The sequence below is a fragment of the Balearica regulorum genome, chromosome 1, assembly GCF_011004875.1.
Source record: "Balearica regulorum gibbericeps isolate bBalReg1 chromosome 1, bBalReg1.pri, whole genome shotgun sequence".
Taxonomy (NCBI): Eukaryota; Metazoa; Chordata; class Aves; order Gruiformes; family Gruidae; genus Balearica; species Balearica regulorum.
Window position 1 is genome coordinate 33,506,978 of NC_046184.1, and position 23,207 is coordinate 33,530,184.

At 39.6% G+C, this 23,207-nt stretch overlaps 1 protein-coding gene across 3 annotated transcripts in view; it reads right to left on the reverse strand.

Annotated features, from left to right (window-relative positions):
• The window catches only part of ADAMTS20 (ADAM metallopeptidase with thrombospondin type 1 motif 20), a 105,347-nt gene extending 86,825 nt beyond the window's left edge, over positions 1-18,522 (reverse strand). For all 3 annotated transcript variants that reach the window (XM_075744984.1, XM_075744976.1, XM_075744967.1), the window contains exons 1-4: positions 18,234-18,522; positions 17,485-17,831; positions 4,199-4,361; positions 131-387 (exon numbers count right to left, since the gene is read on the reverse strand). In XM_075744984.1, the coding sequence (XP_075601099.1) occupies positions 131-387; positions 4,199-4,361; positions 17,485-17,831; positions 18,234-18,324 (858 nt within the window). In that variant the 5' untranslated portion in view covers positions 18,325-18,522. The remainder of the gene's footprint in view (positions 1-130; positions 388-4,198; positions 4,362-17,484; positions 17,832-18,233) is intronic.
• Positions 18,523-23,207: the final 4,685 nt, after the last annotated feature.

Sequence of the window (23,207 nt, forward strand, 5' to 3'; positions counted from 1 at the left end):
TTTTTTTTTTAAAGTTTATGGAATCTCTTTTAATACTGGATTCAAGCGAAGACAGGGAAGTTGCAGAACGGAAAACAACTGAACAGAAATAAGTGAAATTGCTAATTCTTATGAACTTAAATTTACTTACTATTGACATCAGTGTTAGTATGTAGTGCTGTAAATTCTGCCCATGGTGACGAACCATTTTGGTGTCAGCTGTAACCATGACTTCTACATATCTTGGATAAGAAAGAAAACGTTTTTTCCTGGAATGTGGATTGCCACCATCCTCTATAGATAGGTTATTTAAAGCATACTCTAAACTGTGAGACTTCTGTAAAACATTGCTCTCTTCATTTAAACTGCTGAAGGTTGGATGTAGTAAAGTGCTCTTCAACTCTTTTTCTGTAAAATAAAAAAAGATTTACTGTTGAATGCAGTTTCTAAATTTAAGAAGCGAAACAGGCAAAAGGCTGCCCAAAATAGACAAAGTGAACTTATATTTATGATCTTATTTCCAAGACAACCATTGCAAGAACTAAAAAAAAAAAAAAAAAAAAAAAATTAAACATGGAAGGCTATAACAGGAGCATCAAATTAGATATCTTGTGCATTATCAAATAGTTCTATCATAGATGGATTAATTGCTAAAAATCTTGCTAAAAATTAAGAGATAGCAGTATTATACAGTTCCTAGAATGCAGTATAGTCCAAACACACATGCTGGAAGGAGATAAGCACTACAGCTTAAGCAGTGCAACAAAGGAAGCAAGTTAAATATTTTTATTTTATTTTAAACACACAAACCTTTGACACCAATGGAACCAATCAAAACAAACCATAACAAAGACTAGGTCTGAGTCCGGGATTCAAGTCCCTATTGACTTTTTTCATTCATATAACACTACATTCATATAGTTTACTTCATAAGTACACATCAAAAGACTTTAGTGACTTCCTTGACAGTTTTGTTGAATATTCATTATGTAGGATCAGGTTCTAAGGAACTATAGAACCTACTCAGACACCTCTAAACTAAGTACTGTAATACTTCCAATTATCCTGTATAGTCCAGTCACCAGAGGCTTCTGATGCCTGATACAAAATTCCATGCATTGATCAGGGAGTCACCTTAGCAATAGCCCACATAAAAATACTTAACTGAAAGGCATATCTGAATTCTGACTAGTCTCCAGAACTTAAGCATCTAACCGGACACTTCAGCCCCCTCAGAACAAACCTCCACTGTCTTTCTGGAAGCTAGATTTCCTCTCAAAGCTAGGTACCAAAGGATATGTCTCCTAATCTTTTTATTCTAATGACTTAGCCACTACAGCACTGACTCAAGAATTCAGAGATCCCAACTCTGTCATCCTCCACTAAATCTATGGATTTAAATCTATGTATTCCATATTTAAAGGGAAAAGTCCACATCCATAAACTTTAAGCTACTTTTGACAGGTCAATAGTCTGTCCTCTTTAAAGTTATGGCACAATGCAGCCAGAAAACAACGGTAGAGGGACAATAGAGGGACAAAAGTAAGCACCTTAAAGTTTGCTGAGTAATTGTCTAAAAGTCAGTCGCCAAATATAGCTATGATAATTGCAAAAACTATTAGCATTAACAATAATGAGGGGAGAATTTGGGGACTAGCTTTGAAAAGGAACTTGTCCGTGAGCACCTACATATCTTAGATGGGTTCAGATTGACCGAGTTTGATGCACTGAAGAGAACTGGCTGAAGCAATCTCATATGCACATTATCTTTACTAGAGCACAGAAAGCATCTGATATTTCAGAGTACTGGCTAAATGGGAAACAGCATCTGTATTTAAAGTGGGAGTTTAGGACAAACTAAATTTATGGACCACCCAAGATGAATTCAATACCAGAACAAATCAAATTAATTTTGTTTATAAACACCAGAAATCAACAAGTGGATGAGTAATAGCTATCATATTTATCAAAAACACATTATGATAAACTCAGATGAGCTTCTCTATATTAAGGAAACATGTATAGAGAAAATTCAGCAGATGTCCTATCCTGATTTGGGTAAGGCTTGTACCTTTCTCGTCAGCAATTTAGTTTAGAAGAAACCAGTACAAAGTGAGGAAAAAATTAGTTAGACACTTTTTGAAATTGGACCATGATAATTACTTCTAACTAAAATGATGTTCAGAATGCTATGCCTTTCCCTATCCTCTGTCAAGGTTCAGGGATGATGTGAATAACCAGGCAAGATTAGCATTAAAGGAGACAAATCTCTTCTTTAGAAGGACAGAAATATAACAATACAAAGTTTTTCTCCATGAACATTTCCGCAACTTTGCTCCCCCCAAAACGACAGTAATCCCTGACTCAGCCTTTTGTAGTTGCTCCAATAAATGAAAAGTGGGGAAATGATCATATTCTGAATGCTTGGAGACTTCTTCTCACACTAGGTTGCTTATATTAATAGAATTCTCATGCCAACATAGAAAAAAAACAAAACAAGCCACACAAACAGAAAGACCTCTACTTTGGTTCAATGCATATTATTCATCATTAACAACAACAAAAAAAATTTGGAATAACAACACTTGCTTGATTTTCAAACAAAGTACTAACTCCTTGTTCTGCAGTGACAATCAATGAATAGATAGCATTGGCTTCCTAAATTAGAGCTAAAGAAAAGATATGCATTCAACAAATTCTAGTGAAAGGTAAGATGATCATAATGGTTGCTTTCTGGACTTAATATCTACAGAAAAACAGAATTCTCAACATATTGTTTCTGAGTATAAAATATGCTTTAAGAGTTTTCTAAAATTAAAAACAGTAGCCTCCCAAGCTACACCATTATTTTTGTAATTTATATTTTCAAACACCTGGACAGATATTCCTTAAGAAAGTGAAGTTGAAATTTTATTATTTTCCTTTTCTTTAGATACTCACATTTATGCACTCAGCCTTGCTTAAACATTCCCGAAGTGCAAGTACATTCAAAATGCATAAATGCAGATTTCAGTCTCATGAAAGGTGTAGAATTTTAATTAGACAGGATGTCTCTAAATGCCAAGCTGAACCAAATATAAGCTGCTTTCTCCTATTGTGAATCTCCACCCAGTTGTGTTTTCTTTGAAGCCAAATAAGTGAACCTGGTATGCTTCTATCACAAGCAAAAAAAAAAAAAGCACTTATGTCACTAGACTTAAAAAAAAAATTATGTTTCCAACAAAATGAAAAATACTTTTAAATGGCACTAGTATAATATAAAGGTTAAGAATGCCTTGCTCAGGCAGGATCTTCAAAGGCTACTACATCATTATATCCCAAAGCAGATGGTATCTCAGTGCTTAGAATGAGTCTATGGACACCTACAATTTCCAATAAATCCTTTCTAATCCCACTCTTTTGTCTAGTTTTTGTACTTTGATGGTAGTTGCAGGTGCCTTTCTCACATTATACTATTTTCCAACTACGAAGATGCATACATAACTATAAAACACAACTACTGAAAGTTTTCTGCCCCACTAAAAACATTAGTTTAAAGCACAGGCTTTCTACTCCCTGCTTAACGGCATTAAAGCGTTTTTTGTCTTTCATAGTCACTTTCACTGCATACATTCTCACTCTTAAATTACTTTGCTTAACAATTAACCTATATACTGTGAAGCTATGAAGGTACAACCAGTCACTTGTCACATATCCTAATAGTATGCTTGTAAATTACTCCACTGTCCTTTATTTTAAATAAAACTAAATATTATGAATATGTAGTATGAATAAATTATTAAAATACTCATACAGATAAAAATCTACTTTAATGGGTAATACTACATGCTTCCATTATTAAAGAAGACCGATGTCCTGTATTATCTGTTAGACTTGCAATAAATTCGTTATCTTCTGTGAATATAAGAAACAACTACTCCTGTGGATCTACTCTTTAAATATTTACGTCTGGAACAATATAGGTGTAAAAGTAAACCCACAATGAAATTCTTGCAATACCATGAATTTATTTTTTTTACATGCACATTTTGTCCTACATTTGAATTAGCCACTGGCAGAAAAAAGAAATGGTTGCTAAGCCTATGTGAAAGGAATGTGTAGGTTCTACTGGAACAATCTGGAGATAAATATTATGTACAAAATTTAAAACCTGCTTTTTTCTTTTTTTAAAGATCTGACATTTGAAAAAGTCACATTGAAATTTGAAGTATGACTATACCTGAAACTTCACAGGGTTTATGGGATTTCTGATACTTTTTTTTAAGTTCTTCATGCCTGTATATAAGATGTGGTTTGTTATGCTCATCTTCATGTTCACCTCCATCCGCTTTCATCAGAGGTTCTAAAAAATATTCACCATCATGTGCCTTAAAGGTGCCCATCTGAAAGTAAGAAAAGTAATTGATTTACTTTCCACTAAAAATACTGATATAAAAAAAATTTAATTGAAATAAACTATGTATGATACTATTTTGAAATTAATGGAAGTAAATTTGCACATGAGACAGAAGAAGCTTCAATGGAAGCTGGAGATGGAAGCTTGAAGGTAAGGCAAAGAGAAGTTTGCTTTCAGAGACTGGTCTCACCAGAATACCTCATAACAGACTACTTTGTGTATTAACAATGTATCATAGGTAATCACTATACAGAGTTAATGAAACAAAGGAGATCACAAAAGCAAAGGGAATCTAGGTGTAACCAAGCAGGAGTAGCTAGGAACTGTGCACAGGGGAGCAGAGGCCATCAAGAAATTCAGGATTTGAATGCTGTCCAAATTCTAGACTCATTTGTTGCCTTCTGTCCTTCACATAATTTATATATTTTTCTTCTAAAATTGCATTTTGCCCATAGATTACAAACAGTGTTAACCTGATATTCTTTTTAAAGGCTTTGAAATGAGTTCCAGGAATTCAAAGTTGACAGTTTCATTAATGCATTTTTCTCCTCATTTCTTGCCCCCTCCCCCCCTGTCTATAGCAGGCACACATGGGTAACTATGTAATGGGAACCAAAGGAACTTGATTACTAACAAAAGCACTGGCACATATACAAAGAAAAAGAACAAAAATTAAGCTCCTTTCCTCCACCCCCTGCCCCATAATCCATTCAATTATGAAATCCTAAAACACAAACTCTTCTTTCTCTCTGCACTTCTAACCAAATTCATAGTTTCCTATGGCTTAAGTACCTTATTTCAGGAGACTATGAGGAGGAAAAACCATGTAAGAATTTCATCAAATTATTTTCAGACTTTTTGGCAACTGCCTTACTTCAGCCAATTAAGCACCTAGAGGGAGCAGGTGCACTGCATCCTCTTAGCTGTTTTCCCATATTAGTGAGGCACAACCAATAAGAGAACAGTGATAATCTACATAATATGGTTTAAGAGATTAAGTGTTCATGTCAACCTTGAAACTCAGAGTTATAGAGAGAGTGGCAGAGCAAGATACACGAGAAAAGTGAGAATAGTTTTATTTCAAATAATCTTTTAAAATCTGCTGCAGACTACCTTAGTGTGCAGGGCATTGTACTGGAACTATATATCCCCTTGAATTTGGGATCCTTTGAGCAGTTATCAGTTTTCCGTATTTAAAAATCTGTTTGGCTTCAGGCATGTCACACTATCTGTAATATTGCCTGATACATGGCATATGTATCATCAAAATTAGTTATTGTAAACCCATTACGACTGAATCCTCTGCATCACCTTTGCTGCAGAACGAAAAAGACCCAGCTAAATACTGTGTTGAAGAGTGTTTTATCTAACTCACAGAAACACTTTTTCCCCTCAGTTTCATTTAAATTCTTTGCAAGTAGTCTTCATGCTGAATCCTTTATATGTTCAGTTCAGCCTTCTCACATCCAGCGTTTCCAGGGCATGTGGTTTGTAGAGGACGGCAGACTGAGCGTACCAAGTACACTATGTACCTCCCTGGGAAGGGCCTCATGAAAACAGATATGCCATAGTTTGTCTGTTAGTCCTAAGTAGGTGCAACCTTCTGGGCAAAGTGACAGGGACAGACAAGAAGAGCCTGTCACTCAGGGACAAAGCAGCAAGAGCTGATGCTAAGATTCATGTTGATTTTTTTAATATAAATTATTAGAGTCCCAATTACCAAAACATGATAAATCTGACCCCATACTATTTGTGAATACTAACATGCTAATTGATTCTTTTCTCCTGACATATCTAGAAATAGGGCTTATGGTAAGAGACATTTCAAATATTTTAGATTTAACTGAAAACTTCACTGCTACTGCTTTATTCCACACATACATTTTACTTCCCTCCTACTACTCCTAGTAGCTACAGCAGATATTCTGTATTTGTTTCTTTAATGGCTTTTCCAACTAACAAGCTTTCAGATTTTACAAAGAAATTGTTTCAGCTACAACAAACATACCGATTATGAGAATAGTAGCACAGAACTAATACGGAAAGAGTTTGTGCTACATTTTAAACCAAATTCAGCTTCCGGAATATCAGACTTCCACTGCAAAAGATGAATTGCAAGAACAAGGCTATATTTTCCTACCATTTCACACTCAAAAGAAAAGGTAAAAAAAAAAAAAAAAATCACTAAGACATATGTTTTGAGTGAATTTGATCGCTTTGAAAATTCACTCAGACTCCTAACCCCATGCTTAGACAACCAAATGCTACCAAAGGAAAAATGCTGTCTAGGAATTCGAAACCACATTTATGCACCGTTATCCTATCCAGTGGATTGGTAGAGTCAACATGAGGCATCATGACTGATCTGAGTTAATCTAGGATTGCTAATACTCTGAAAGAAGTATTCTTGCCTTGCCCATCCTCTAGATATGCACTCTCACACTTGTTTACACACTAGCAATAGAAATCATGTGCTCTGTATACCAACTCCTCTGTGCAGTTAAAAATCTAAGCCTCCTACCAAAGAAAGATATTTTAAAGCTATTTTGCAACTGAAATAGCAAGGGTCCCCTGGAAAGGAGAATCATTTTTCCTGGCAAAAAAGCAAATTCATATCAGCAAGAGTTTAGTGTAAAACCAGACCATCAAGCAACTCAGATGGTGCTCCAAAGCCTGCAGGTCAAGCTGAGCCTAACAATGAATACACAATGTGAAATGCCTGGCAACATCTCTGGCTCAACTTTTATTACTCTAAGTATCTCAACTGACACATGTATCTCAACTGAAACCCAGAATCCTGTGCTGAAAAAAGGCACACTGAAGGCATCTAGAGCAGGGAAGAAAAAAGCAGGCAATTCTCCCTCTCTTAAGAGATACTCCGCAGTAACCATGCTCATCTTCACAGTAAGTGATTAGAGACATTGCCTAGAAAGCTAAAGAATGAAATCTCCTTCATTGTACCCAAGAAAATACATAACATACCATAAACTTATAGCCCAAAAAGTTAAGACAGCTGGAGGGGAATAATCCTATATTATGTTTCATGACCTTATAATTATTCTTAGCTTTTTGTTTTAAGTCAAAAGATTAATACAAGAAGGCACAATAGTGTCCTTAAAACTGGAGATTCCACTTTTTAAGATACTTGGGCTAACTATTTTAGAAAAATGGAGCTAGGCTCCTTCTCTCTTGCTCACTCTCCAGCCCACTGATTCTTGCACAGTACCCCAGAATCAACTGTCTGTTTAGATATGGAAGAAAAAGTGATCAAAAAGACTACAACAACAACAAACTTCCATTCTTTCCTCAATGAATTCTCTCCTCTTCAACAATGTATAGATAAACAAGTAACTACTACCACTGACTAGTAAGGAACACCTCCTACCAGTAGGCTACAATAAATTTTTTTGCACCTCCTTTTCTCAAGTTGAGAAGAACTCATATCGTATGTGAGAAAAAACAAGGCTAAGAGATGTACACAGTGCTCTTTCTTAAGGGTATATGTTATTTGTCATTTAAAACCCAAGAGGACATTGAGCTTGAAGCCAATTACAATCCTTTAAATTCTCTATGAAGACTAAAACTGGATTTTCATTAGCTACACACGGTTATCTCCTCATTCTCTTAACACATAGCTCTACAAAAATTCAGTCAGCAGGTACACTGTCTGTTTTATAGTCCTTCATTCATGAAAGCAATACTTAATCTGGTGACAGACTCCACTGATACAAACGGAGCTATTGCCGTGAGTTAGGCACTCACAGAAAAGGTCTGAGATCCAAATGAAAAATACTTTTGGTAAAACCAAATAGACCAAAGTCACTTAGATATACAGAGGCAGGTTGCTGAAACAGGAGCCCAAGCATTTGCAGGAAATGAAATCAGAAATGAACTGGATTTACTTATAATCTACAGATGCCTCTCAAGTCATATAACAAGAAATCTGCCTGAAACATTCTATTTCTGTTCTCAGATAAAGAGGTAAAAGTACATTTAAAAGATCTCTTCCGTGGAAGTGGAGTACAAAATTGAAAACAGTCTCTTGCACATCATAAATAAGTGGTCCAAAGAAGGAGTGCTACCCAAGACTATGCATATGCATAGTCTTGAGGAAATTTATGAGAAAGCCCACATGAGAAAGTTAATTTATTTCTTGGATTTAAAATACTCTGGAAGAGTTAGACACTTTATATTAACTCAAGGTTCAATGGATCAACATAGCTACTCACAGTATATGGTATGTCTTAGTGGTTTAAAGTGGCTTAAAACTGCATAGTCCTAATCAATGCATTTGCTCTATTGCAAGAGTAGTAGAAATAAATATTGCAGAATTTATGGTTAAAGTATGTACCATGCCCATATACAAATTACATCCTCGTGTAATGGCAACTTCGCAGAACACATGGAAAACATAAGGGATATATAGCAGGTTTCAGAAACGTGGAATTAATCTTAATATGTCCAACAGCAAAATTGGAAAGGTTTCAGAAAAATCATGAAAGAACAACTGAAGTTCTGGAAAACATGAGTCTAAACTGGCAGACTCCCTCTCAGGTAAGCTCCACTCCTGTACTCAAGCATTTTTCATGCCCTGATGGTATAGCTTCTTAATTCAAGCTCAAAAACGTGCAGGTAGTTTACAGCAAGAGTACTTTCATGGTCAAAGTAAACTACAAAATCCCTTCCTTGTGTACTGTTTTGTTCCCTTCTCCCCTCCCTCCCCCGTATATTAATTCAAAACTCTTCTGAATCATGTGAGAAGCCCTTCACCCTTCCTGCTCCACCGCTACAATGTTTTCTAATGAAAGACTTAAGTATAGCTTCATTAGTTCACTGAAGAAAAAAGTATTAGAGGTTATCTGATCACGGTACACTGCCAACATCTGGAAAAAATATTTCTTCTAGAAGATAATTCAGCTAGAAAGACAACAAGAGGTAGTGGTTGCAAGTTAATGTATTAATTAAAACTAGATCTAATATAATAGAAATAAGAAAATAGTAATAAAATAATAAATAATACACCAGCTAAGCAACAGGGAAGAAATACTAGCAATGAGTAAGTGTTTTCTGGTGGAACACCTTTTCAGAAGTGACTGAAAGCAATGTTATATTTGAAGTTCTTGGAGACAAACAGAATAAAATGCTAAAAGCTTATTATGGGGGGGGAAATCTTTCATTGTAAGCTTAACCATGATCTAACTACGTGTCCTTACAAATTCTGTGATGTTAAAGATTTCATGAGCAGATAGGAATCACACCTTTAGCACACTTAGTCACACCTTGAACAGAACTGATGAGGCACCCACCTATGCTCAGAAGTGTCCTGGTCTGGAAAGGCACCTAATCACTGGTTAAATAAAATTACATAATCCCAGATTGGAATTTAAATTACGTGTAAACTCCTAAAGGGATCTTACCTATTTGTATGTTTAGATCACACCTGATCTAACCATGCTAACCACAGCACTGGATCCAGCATCCTTACTACCAAGTTACTTTCACTCAGGAACACATACACACACAAAAAACCCATGGTATTTCCATTTTGCATAATGCATACGGAAAAGAATATTCTTGCGGGAAATGTAAATTCTGGCTCTAGGTACCCTGAACATCACTTTGTAAGGCTATTCTAGGCAAGAAAGTCTGGCTGAAGCCTGGTAAAAATGGTATTCCAGGATTTTCCAAATACTATTTGTAACAACAGACTAGCTAAATAGCAGAGAACTTGAGAGAATGTTACAATAACAAAGACAGCTCGAAAGAGCAGAGATCATGGCAATTAACAAGATTGATTTGAGTGGAAAGAGGGGTGATTTATTAATTTTTACCTTCATATACAGTTCACGGTGAACAAGTCAAAAATTAGGACTAACAGCCTTTGTCATAAATATATACATGGATATTTCATTATGGAAAAGCAGGTATTCTGCAATAACTGTTAAAATGAAATATATATATATATACATGAAGGGGTTTTTTTTGTTTGATTGTTTTTTTTGGGGGGGGGTTGTGGGATTATTTTTGGGGGAGGTTGGGTGGCTTTGCTTTTTTAAGGGTTTTTAAGGGTTTTGTTTTTAACACATAATAATCATCAAGCTAAGTATTCCCACAGAACACAGACCTAGGGGATCTATACGCTTAATATAGGAGGAAACGCCATCATACAATTTTGTCTGTCTCCGTAAATGTCAAGCAAACGTACATTTGCAACTTATCTGTGTTTAAAGAGAACTTCCTAGCTTTGATGTTTTTAAGTACATGCAGAATCACTTTTTTCTCTTACTGGGAGATGAATAGCTCCAAAAAGTCTTTTCAACCTCATATACACTATCAGGCAGTTACCACTCAAGTACATGCAAGGTATGGCTAGATTTTCACCCATTTTAGTAAACCACACAGTAAGTTACCTTGAGTACTTTTGTCAATATGTGTACATCCAGAAGGTATGACCTGCTCTCAGTGTCTGACTTTGCTACCATATAATCTTGCCATTTTCTAGATGAGGGTACGTCTGAAACAGAATTACAACCCAGACTACTGCAAATACGTTATCTTATGGGAAGCCTATTTATTCCCCAAGAGTACAAAGTTTCCCAAGATCCATGATACCTGTTGACTGCTAACTGGGGCTGGAAGCATTAAATTAAGACCAGAAAAAAAAATAAAAAAGCCATTTTGCACACCATTTCAGTAATTTAACTCACCTAGTGACAGCAAAGGGGCCATATGTTGTGTCCCCTCCCCTGACATCGCTATCACTTACATTCATGTACAGTACCTTCTGTGTACTTCCTGGAAATTTAACCAACATGTCCATATATATACACACACACACACACGTACGTGTGTGTAAGTAAATCCAACCTCCTGTAGCTGCCCACTGCTTTGCAGCCATCAGAACAATTTTTCTGGCAAATAGAACATGCTAAAAACAGCTACCAGGGGAGAAGGGTACCAGATGCAGGATGTAGGCTAAAGGCAGGCTGGCGCTGGGTGAGCACCCCTGACATAAAAGGTTAAACAGACTGGGACATGCCTACATAAAGGGCAATTCATGCAGAATTAATAGCAAAAAGGTAGATACATACTCAGATCCTACTGCTTCTGACAGGCACTTTCTGTGACAGACCTCAGCTGCACAATTCACAGCCCCGTGTATTTTCTCAGTTTACAATTGCAATTACCACCTGTATTTGCTGATCTGTGCTGGTCCAAGTGTAAAAGCACAGCATCTGTGGAGATATTTTCAGGACAAGCAGAGATGTAAAAAGCTTGGGGACAACATACTGGGGACGTTTCAGGTTTTTTTGTAACAGCTGCACAGGGGACCTAAGCTGTCTTACTATTTTATAACAAAGTGCGTGATCAATAGTGATTTTGCCAAGGCAGGCAGGTAGAAACTGACTCTGGGTTATAGGATCACAGTCAAGTAAATTCAAGTGTTATGGTCCACTCTCAGTTGTAGGTCAAAAAGACATTTAGTGCCTACAAAGCTAAAAAGAGATGAGATAGGAATAGTAAGAGATATATACCATTCATCTTGTGACCAGCAGAGCAAGAATGGAAAGACTTCAGGCAACAGCAGTCATTAAAATAGACTGTTGTTGAAAAATGCTAAATCAAGTGTTACAGAAGAGGAAATATTTAAAAATTGGTCCTGCTTCTGAGAATATAAATTAGGGAAAAGTTAATAGGAAAACAAACCAAAGTAAACAAGATAAAAATTGTAAATGAAATTAAGTCAAGAGCAAAAGAATAAATAATCAGAGAAGAAAGCAGCAAAAAAGAAGAAATAGCCAGTAAAAGAAAGCAGAAGAATCAAATGAAAAATTCAAATTAAGTAATCAAGTATAAAAATCTTCATCTAGATCTTTTCAATGTAGAGGAGGTAGAGTTTGGTCTACTTCCTGACCCTTTTTTTTGTTCTGTTTAGCTATAAAAACAACAGAAAAAAAAACCCAAACCCAAAAAACCATTTTATTTTCAACTGGCAAAGTCAGTCCTTGTACTTCAAACTATTTTGTGCTGGTGAGAGATAGAATAAATGCACAGGGTAATAATGGAAGCACTGAAATTTTTGACTGTTGTAGGACTAGAGTCTCAATGAGTATACCTATATGACAAGTGAAACCAGAACTATTGAGGGAAAGTGATGATGTCAGCTAGTCAGCAGCAATAAGACATAGTTTGCCCAAACAAAAATTGTCTCGAGTTGACGTTTTAGTATGATTTTTCCTATCTTATGATGGAATCTCTACATTAAGATAAAAATCTATAAAAACTAGTATGTGACTTATGGATGCTCATTCAGGTTTATAAACATGACCTCAATGCTGAAAGCTAATCTGGTGTTCAGATGTAGAAGGTAACTTTTTTTGAAGTGACAGCCTGTAAGTTAATGCTTTAAGTTACATTAAGGTAAGCATATCTTCCAATTACAAGTGTTAAAACTTCATTTGGAAAACCAATGTAGTTTATTTCATTGAAGTTAGTAGTAGTAAGCAGCACAAAACTGGGGAGCAAATATCTGGACTCTTACCTGCACTAGATCTCCACAAAACCTAGATGCTGGCTATGCTAGGACTAGCTTCTAGCAAGTTTTTAGGGGTTGGTTTGTTTTAAACCAAACAATTAAAAACTACATTTCATTAAAATAAATTCCAGGACTGCCTACTTTCCCTGAAAAGGAACCACTGCACTCATCCATAGTAGCAGACAGAATTGTTTTCAAAATCTCTCAGAAACATGATCTGCTGACCCATATTAGTAAAAAAACAAACACAACCTCTTGCACTGAAGAAATTCTGAAGATCCACACTTAGGTTCATATTCCTGCAGTTCTCCACACAAAATTAAGCTTGATGTACAGTAAAACAGCGTTAGTTACCAATGGGCTTCCTTGAGTTCCCAAGGAAGGAACTTGTCACACAGACCTTGTTAGACTACAGAAGCTACATTAGAAGAAAGCAGTCCTGCCTTCCTGGACTGCAGAAAGCTGATAGCTAGCAAATCCACGCAAGAGATTCACGTGTACTTTCCTACTCCTAACTTTTGCTAGTCAGGGAGCATGTGAAATTGGTCTCTATGCCAGAGACTGTACACCCAAGAAGATGTATGTTTCCTCCTTTCTTACCTTTCTCTCTCTCTCTCACAGTAGTCACATAAAATACCTTTGGCACTTAGGCATTCTCCTGGCTCACAAAAACTTGATTTTAACTATCCTCAACCTCAGTCAACGCATTCCTGACCTCCATGAAAGAATACCAGGCTTCTCAAAGGACTAAAACTTTTTATAGCATTCATTACGGATTAAAACAAATACAAATAAAGCTCCTTTCTTCAGACTGGGGCCTGCTAGGAATTGAAGGCTCATTCTAGTTACAAATAGTGATAGCTCCCCCATTTTAAGGTATAAGCAAATACCACTGAATAAAGTGTTTGTCAATAAACTTCTAAGCCGCATGTTCTTCAAAGTTAAATGACTTTTTAGGGGTTTGGGTTTTTTATTATTTTGGGTTGTTGTTTGTTTGGGTTTTGTTGGGGTTTTTTTACTGCTTTGATTTTGCTGTCTGGATAATGTTTGAGAGGTCTCTTTAGTCTACATGCATCCAGGAATGTCCTCAGCAGATCTTGTTTCCCCATGTTTGAGGAAGCTATAATTGACCAATGCAGAAAAAGTAAAAAAAAATAAAAAATACATTATCTAAGAAAATAAATTGAAATAAAGTGTGAAATTTCAAAAGTTACCCTAAAGATGCAAAAAATATGTCTGTATGAGCAGGTATTCAACTAGGCACCCAGGCCATCACTCCAAATGACCTTCTGCCTTTGATGGCATCCCAAACTTTCCTAATTACACACTCCCTCCTTGCAATTACTACAGGCTCCCTGCTGACCTTCTAACCTCCCTTTACTATTTGCATCCCTGAACCCAGGGCATGCTCTGAAGTGTAACACAACAGAACCGCATACAGGGTGTCAGGAGCCATTAAGCAATGCTCCATGGGTACTCTGGGTTGTACAAACTCTTGGCACACTCAGAAAAAGGCTTAACTGAGGGTGAAAAGGGAAATCAGAACTTGAGGGGGAAAACACACTCAAGAATGCAAAAAAGAAAAGGAACTTGGGAAGCAAGAGTGAAGCTGTGAATGAAGGCAGCGCAGAGCTTGAGGATAGATACTTAAAGGGTAACATGAACTCAAGTACCTGGTTTAACTTCAGATCACTCACGCACGTCTTCAGAGCAATTTTTAAAATTCCATTGTCAAATTTCCTGTACCTTCTTATATAAGTCCATGCCCTTTTTACCTCCCTAGCTTTTACAGGATTGGTCAACAGCAATTGCCTTATATATGCAAAGCTAGAAGATAAAATTACACCTAACAGTTTAAAGAAGTATTCCATTTTAATTTCCATACACCAAGCTCATGTTCAGCACTGAAGAAAATGGATCCTACAAAGACAAGAGATTTTACTTAAAACAAAACACAGGGCTACCATGTCACTAGTCCAGTTTCTGCTGTTTCAAATAAATAGTGTATTAGCTCGAGAGCAGTCTCACTTAAATCTTTGCATGTATTCATGAAGCATGGTACTGTTCAATAAAAGAGTGATAACTGACTAGCTTATTTTTGCAGGTGCGTTTATTGAATGCACAAAGCTATGAAACTTTTAAAACCTAGAGGGAAAAAAAAAAATCCACATCTTTTTACTAACTTTTGAGGGTAGCCCCATCAGGGAGTGGGGAATGCATTCAGGGAAGACAAGATCTCACAGGAAGATTCCACCCAACATCTATCTCCTTCCTTTCACATCCATTCTTCTCAACTCCAAAAAAAGTTGTCTCCCCTGGCAGTCACATGAAGAATGTAACGCTTATTTTGGATGCGTGAAGATGAGGAAGAACATTAGGCTGAAGGCTCCGAGTCAGGATGGAGGATACTCTGTGCAGACATATGTGACCAGCTGGCTATGACCACCTCTTCATCCCCACACAATCCCACCCTGGGGAACTACAGGCATGTCGCACAAAAAGTGCGCCAGCACCCATGCCAGGCTCTGCCTCCTCTTCCGAAAACCTTACCAGCTTCATTTGTGAGGGGAAAACAGCCACAACGTTGGGTATGCTATGGGCAGAAGGTGAAACAGAAGGTTGTGTCGGACTGGGCAGAAGGTGAAATGAGCAGTGAGAGAAGGTCCTGAGAACACCGGGACAGCAAGGCCTTTGCTGGTGGCTCAGACTAGGTGCTCTGTCAGCCAGGCAATGACAGAGGACCTAAGTCCAGCTGGAAGCTGCAGTGAAAGTTCACAAGGCTCATTTAGAAGATACAAAGGCTCAGTTTAAAGGCACTCAAGGACTTCTGAGTGGACATAAAGGTGATGCAGACTGCAATGTACCAGCAAAGTAGAAACACACACAAGTGAGACATTCAAATTATTACAGAGAAGCGGGTCATGTGCTGAAGAGTTTGAGAACTGCTAAATAATAGGTAGTTGAGACAACTTTTAAGTTCAGTAGGTGCATGTTTTTTAGAAAAATTATTTTCAGTGCATGTGGTCCTTTCAAGTAATGAAAATTGACTGTTTGCAAGGACAGAATCAAAACAGGCAATAAAAGTTCTGAAAAGAGACGGTTTTAAAATTTATCATATTTATTCTATATAGAGGATGACACTCTATATAGAGGATGACACTGTTCTCAATGCTATGGTACGAGTATCTACTAGAACATGAAACATGAGGGGAAAAAACGGTATTTGTGATTCCTCATCTTTCCTACTCTCTCTGTGAGTTAAAAGTGCAACATATAGGGGGATTTAGTATAGGTTCTAATTGGGGTTTGTATCATGCAGACAAGAACCAATGACAGCCATTTGTAAAGCAAGATGTATAAGCAAAACTTTGATGAATATAGAATTACTGTTTTTGAATGCTTGCTTCTCCAGTAATTTCCAAGGACTAACCCAAGCCTACAAGCCTCAACCTGAAGACAAAGTGATATATACCCACATACTCAAGAACAACCACTAAACAAAGGTGTGTCTCAAGTATCAATTGTTTCTGATTATCTTTTCCATCATGGGTATCACCATCTTAATATGCATTCCACTTGCCTGTATGCATCCAGTCATCTCCATTATATTTTCTATAGGGTACTAGAAACAGACTAGAATAAAAAGCTGAATTTTTTTGTTTCCCAAAAATAAAAGTCTTGCACCTTTACTTTCCTGAGTGACTGCAAAAAAATGTGGAACAACATCAACTTAAATTCACAGTAATATTCACAACATCACTTTTTTTTTTTTTACACTGTGCGTGTCACACATACACGCAATTCAATAAACAGTGATGTGGTAAGCCCAAGCTATCAATCTTCTTATTTCTAGACACAAGATTTAGCAACACAGTACAACTGTTTTGATAGACAGTCATGTGATACTTCATTATCACTTTGCAAGACATAAGGAATGCTATGAAGGGATAAGTAAAGAATGCATATCAATGGAGTTTTGATTTTTTTGCTCAATACAGTTCTTAAGTGTTTTATAGACACACTCCCACTGAAGTTAGTACGAAGCTTCCTGTCCACTTGTAACAGAAGTGTTAGAGAGCACTGCTGTACACCCATTAGAACATAACACATGTCTGCAGCATTGCTGAAAGCAGAGGAAGAAAAACGTCAAACACTAGTTCTTTTCTCATCACCTCAAGCACCGTTATTCCTCACTCATAACCACACAGTATCTATAAAGCTGCAAACATAACTGATGCCAACTAACAGCATCATTTTATCAAAACAATAGCTTACTGTGTTTCTGAGGCATGTTTTTTTCCTCCATTATAACGCTCTTGGTGTCAGGAGTTACATCAACCAATTCTATTACAGGCCACAGCAATAGAGCCTTTGAAAGCAGCATTTGTATATCCCGCCAAAGAAGTATCATCATGACTGCAAACTGCCGATGCCAAGACACTTCATGATCAACTACCTGGAATGATGCCCGAGAATTTCCAGCTCAGCTCTGCAGCAAAGGCATCCCACTACATTTCTTTCAGGGAGGAGAAGAATATGAATGGAGACAGGAGGAAGTAACCAACATGCTTACCAAGCCACCACAGATGCTGAAGACAGCCATGTGTGTCTCCTGTGCATTGACATGCCCACGGTAGAAACAGTGGCGCAAATCAGGGGAGGGCTGCTTCTGTGGAGCCCCTATATGCACCACAGTGTACTGAGCAGCAACAAAGCCTGCATCAGCACTCAGGTTGAGCTGGAAGACCTGCCCGTATGCACTGAGCTGGTAGTGTGTTCGAAAAGCAGTGGGCTCCAGCGGTGCCTCCAAGCTCCTTTTCCTCCTGCTGAAGTGATGCGTGTGCGGGAAAACTTCTCCAAATTCATTCACTCGGACAGGTGTGACGATTTCGTAGGAGGAGAGCTGCTTCACTAAGGTCTCTGCAACAGAAAGCAAGAGACTCAGCCTGACAGAACAGCACAGAAGCAACCTTCACTCGCACCCAAGCGGCTCCTAGCGCGGCACTCCCTGCGCTAGCCAGGGGTCCGGTGACAGGATGGGGGCGGGGGGCCTGCCTCCAGCACGCCCGGCGAGACCCCGCTCCACCGCCCCGGCCCCACCACCCGCGGCTTCGGAGCGCCCTGCGCCCTCCGTCCGCGCCGCTGCCGGTGGGCGCCCCGACGGCCGCGACCCCAACGGCCTCCCCGCTGCCCCACTCGTGAGGAAACGCTCCCCCCTCCCCGCCTGCGGCCGAGGGAGCGGCGGCTGCTCCGCAGGGCACGGCGCCTGCCGCAGGGCCGGGACCTGCGGAGAAGTCGCCGCCTTTGTTGCCGCTTGTTTACCTTGTCCCGGGTGGAAGCGGACTCCCCACGACTCGGTGACGAGCAGGGAGAGGGGGCACAGCAGACCCGCCAGCCACCTCGCCACCCGCATGGCTCGCTCCGCGACGGGCGTGCCCGCAGCGCCCCCGGGCCGCTGCCTCAGCAGCCGCCGGCCGCCTGGGCCGACCCCGCACCGCGCTGCTCCTCCATGCTCCCTGCGCCCCGCCTCGCTGTCCCGCTGCCTCCGCGCTCCCCTCACACGCCCGCTCCCGCGGGAAGCCGCCCCGCGATCGCGCTGCCTCTCCTTCCCCAGCTCGCTCTCCGCCGCCGGGGTGAGCGAAGGCGGCCTTCCCCGGCCCTTCCTCCGCCTCCCTTGCCCCAGCCACCGGCGGGCAGGCGAGGAGATGCCCAGCTGCCTTCAGGCGGTGGCCATCCCCGCACCCGCACTTCAAAGCGGGCCCGGGGGCCCGGCCCGCCCCCGGGGCAGGAGCTGCCCAATGGCTGAGGGCAGCCCCCGCGCGCGGCCGCCGCGCGGCACCTCCTCCTCGCGCGCCTCCCGCCCGGGCCGGGCCCTCAGCACCCCCGGGGCGGGCAAAGGGGGTCCCGGGGGTCCCTGAGCGCCATCCCGCCGCCTGCCGACCCCTCTCCCCACAGTGCCTGCTGCAGCTGGCGTTAGATCCCGGGAGAGGTGTCATTTAAGGGGGGGGGGGGGGGGGGGGGGGGGAAGACTTTTGAGAAGCCTGGCAATGCCGAATCCACCCTGGGAAGGGCAAAGGCAGCGCTGTGAAGTTCGGGGGTGTCCCCTGAGGTTCAGTGCTGCCCGCACGCACCACACCGATCACCTTCTCCTGCACGTCAGCTCCAGGGTGATGTCGTTTCCACACGCAGCTTTGAAGGAAGAAGATCTCAAGGCAGAGTCTGACAACATGGTGTCGACAGACTGGGCTTGTTTTCTTTAAACACCGGGTCGCCCACATAGGTTATTCTGTCCGGGCAAAGTCTTCATAAAACTGCTTGTACCAGCATTCAGGGAGCCCTGCATCCCTCGCACGGAGCCTGTGGATTATCAACCTTACTGAAAACCGGTTGTTAGGAGGCCGTAGTCTGGCAATCGCTGTATGTGCACAGTGGTTCCTCTTCAGGAAAAGTAGGCAGTTCTGGAATTTAGTTTAATGAAATGTAATTTTTAGTTGTTTGGTTCTCAAACCTAGTTTTTATAGCTATGTTTAAACCTACATCTGGTGATGGTGGTGGGAATCCAGCCTTGAACTAAAAATTCCCCAAGTTGGAGAATCCATTTAGTAGATGACTAATCACTGTTAAAGATGGGGGATTCATTTTCAGCATCATCCATCTGCATGGAAATATCTACAACACAGAAGCCTGTGGTGAGCCAGGTCTCTAAGCTGGATGGGGGTCTAGTCAATACAGGCAGTGAGATCTGTCTATTCAGCCACTGATGCTCTCCAGAAAACGTGCAATGTACATGCAACTTCTTTTCAAATATTCCTTTTGTCTTCTCTCTATTAAGTGCTTTGTCTCTTTTCTTGTCTGCTTCAGCAAAAAGTAAGTCCGATACAGGGTTTAAAGAGAGCTGTGTATAATCTCAGCAAGTAATGTGTTCAGTGCGTTTGTTCATCAGCGCGCTGGTGCCCAAGACATCCTGAACCACTTCAGAAGTGATAACCTGCTTATTGTGTGGCTGCAGGTGTCACTGCACAGGTGGAACCGAGCTCATCCAGACTCTTCCTCTGTTCTTACTGGGGTACAAGAGTCAATGACCGCTCTGTCACAGGCACAATGGCCTCAGGGATGGCCTTTGAGCTTGAAGTGCCTTTCATGTCTTAAGGCAGTTTTGTGGTCTGACTCACCTGCTATTTTAGGAATCGTGTAAGGTAGAAACAGAGTTGGAGGACATGTTTTCTCCTGAAATGAGAGAATGAGCTGATCAGGCGTTGAATGAAGGTGAATAGTACTGGAAGAACCTTCACTGCTAAAGTCAGATGTCCCCTGTCAGAGTCCAGGATTGTAGAAAGGATGTCTGGATTGTTCCAAGGTATAGCGGTATATTTATCCAGCATAATCTGAGAATATTGACCCCTGATGGAAATGCTGAGTTGTCTTCTTGAATACTCTGAAGATGGCAGCTCTCAGATGCATATTAAACTGTTTTCTGTATGTGGGTCACTGATAAGCACTCTCACATGACAAGAAACAAATATTTGAAATCTGAAGGCTTCTGCAAAGTGAGAACAAACAGAAAGCCTATGTCTCCAAATACCATGAATATCAAAGTAATCCAACAACGAAGCAGGACTTCCAAACTATTTCTTTTAAACTGCTTACAATGGCGAAGACTGATGGTGAGATGTAAACAAAACTCCAGTTCTGAGCGTTGAGTGGTGAGAAAGAATAGGAGGTGGGTGGCGAGAGCTCCATCCTCGCCGTCACAGAAGCATGAAGGTACAAGGCTTATTTTAGTATGTTGAGATGTTCAGTTGCAGAAAGCTCACACATGGGGTGCTCACATAGTAGTAGAGCAAAGTTTAAGGATGAGTGCTTTGATTTTACTGACTGTTGTGAAAAGCATGAATAATGGGGAAAAATTAAATGCAGTGGAGCAATTGTTGCACTTGCCTTTGCACATCTCCAGCAAATGAGAATTTGCAACATTTTTGAATCTCACTTATTGAAGTACTAGTCAGAGAGCAGCAAGTTATCTCCTTCCTTAGTCAACTTAAATATTCATCAGTGATGAAGTAAATGGTCATTATTTCATTAGGCATAACCAAATACCCACTGACTGAGATTGGATGTGTTACTTGTTTATGATTTGCAAAATTTTTTTTTCTAAAAACAAACAGAAGCATTAAGCATCACGGAAGACAAAGTTCAGTGTTCTTACTTCAAGCACAAAGCTTCATTGTAGCCCACTTCAAAGCAAATATAAGCAGATGATTCAATTTTTTTAACAATTTACATATGCATTTATGTATATATTTCCAGTATTTTAGAAAAGGCAACGTTTACTTCAAAATGTGAATATTTTAAAAACAAGATTACTTCTCTTAAATCCCATTTTAATGTGCTTAACTTTCCCTGTATTCTCCATTAGAATGGAACACCAGCTCTTCTATAGTTAACACTGACGGTCCATCTCTGTCTAAAGATTGACTGTTTAGAGCAATTTAAAACTGATAACATCTATTTTAGATTGCCAGTGTTGCTCCAGTAGCTCCTGGCAGCGTCATGGGACTACTGCTCAAAATGCAGTGCTAACTGAGCCAATTTTTTCTTTTTTTTTTTTTCTCTCAAATTTTCATCCTAAACAAAAAGTTAACTTTCAAACGTGAATCTGGTGATTCAGGCAATGTCAGACATTCGAATCTAACACCTTTTTATACTGAGCAGCCACTCCACTTTCAGAAACTGCTGAAGCTCTACAGGTATTAGGCACAAGTCTGATTTTCAAAGGCAATATGGGTTAGCTGTGCTAGGAGAATAAGAGTGGGTTTTAGGCAGTTCTAGTAGTATTCATGTTACCTGAATGTCTTTGGGCAATAAGCTGCGGTCATTCAACGTGACCTCTACCCATATGGCATCAGTTTGAGTCTTGTGAGGAGTAAATATAACTCTGTATAACAAAGGAAGGGGTGTATTTCTATTATGAAGAAATAGAAGTACATCAGAAAATTCAGAAAGCATGGAAATAGTATGTTTGCTACAACTTTAAGAGTAGAAGGGTGGAGACAGGCAGAAGGATGAAATGAAGTTGGAGAATTATGGAAGCTGTTTAAAGGAGCAGAACTGCAAAAATACATCATGAAATATTAAAAATGAAAATTCAAATGAGGGGTTGAGCACTGGAACAAGGACACAGAAAGGTTGTGCAGTCTCCATCCCTGTAGAAACTCAAAACTCAACTGGACAAGGAAGCCCTGAGCAACCTGAACTAACTTTGAAATTAGCCTTGCTTTGAGCAGGAGGTTGGCCTAGTTGACCTCCAGAGGTTCCTTCCAGCCCAGATTATTCTATGATTCTATGAAACAAAAGAAAAAAAAAGTCCCTGGATAAAGCTGAAGAGATGAAAGTGGAGAGGAAGAAGAGGATCATTAGACCTACTGAAAGAACAGAGATGTAGGGGAGAAAAATCAGGAGAAGTTAGTCTTAGGCTACAAAGAAAAAGAAGAGGAAGAAAGGAGAAGCAACTGAGAATATTTGATAAGATTTTCCAAGGCTAGAAGTTATAGACTGGTAAAGTTCCAGCTCAGGCAGTGAAATTATGCTGGTTTACATCTGCAAATGCAGTCCTCAGCGATGTAATGTATTCTGACTTCATTAAATCTGCATTGACATTAAAGCTTGCTATTGAACAGTTGCCTTTAAAATGCCTCCTACATTAGTGAAATAAATCCATCTATTTACACTGTTTATTCTTTTCACTTATCTCTTTCAGCGGATATGTTTGGAATGAAGTATGTTGTGCCAATTACTTGGCAAGTGAAGGAAATACAAGGATATTCTGTGCTCACTGAAACCACTTGCCTTCCTCGGGGTTTCACTAGGATTCCATGGACAAACCCAATTGCAATTATGTCATGATTATTCAAATATTTGTGTTGTACACTTAACATGCTGCAGTAGATAAGGATCACCAGATTAAAGAGTAGGATTTGTAAAAATGCACATTGAGTAGTTAATGAATTTCTTCCTTAGGCCCAGTACAACCTACCACAGATTAGCTATTAAATCCTGTAACTTCTTTTTGCCTCCATTTTTTTCAAAGGGGTCTTTTGTAAGTGGTTTTGACTGAAAATCACAAAGTGGAAAACGGTAGCGGTATAAAAGCCAGTTCAGAAAAGGCCAAGGCAACATTTAAGTAAGTGAAGTTTTTATAAAAAGTAAGACTTAAGAACAAATTTTATTTGGAAAAGGAGACTATATGAAGTATATAATTTACTTCCTTATTATTTTATCGTGGCATTGTGCAATACA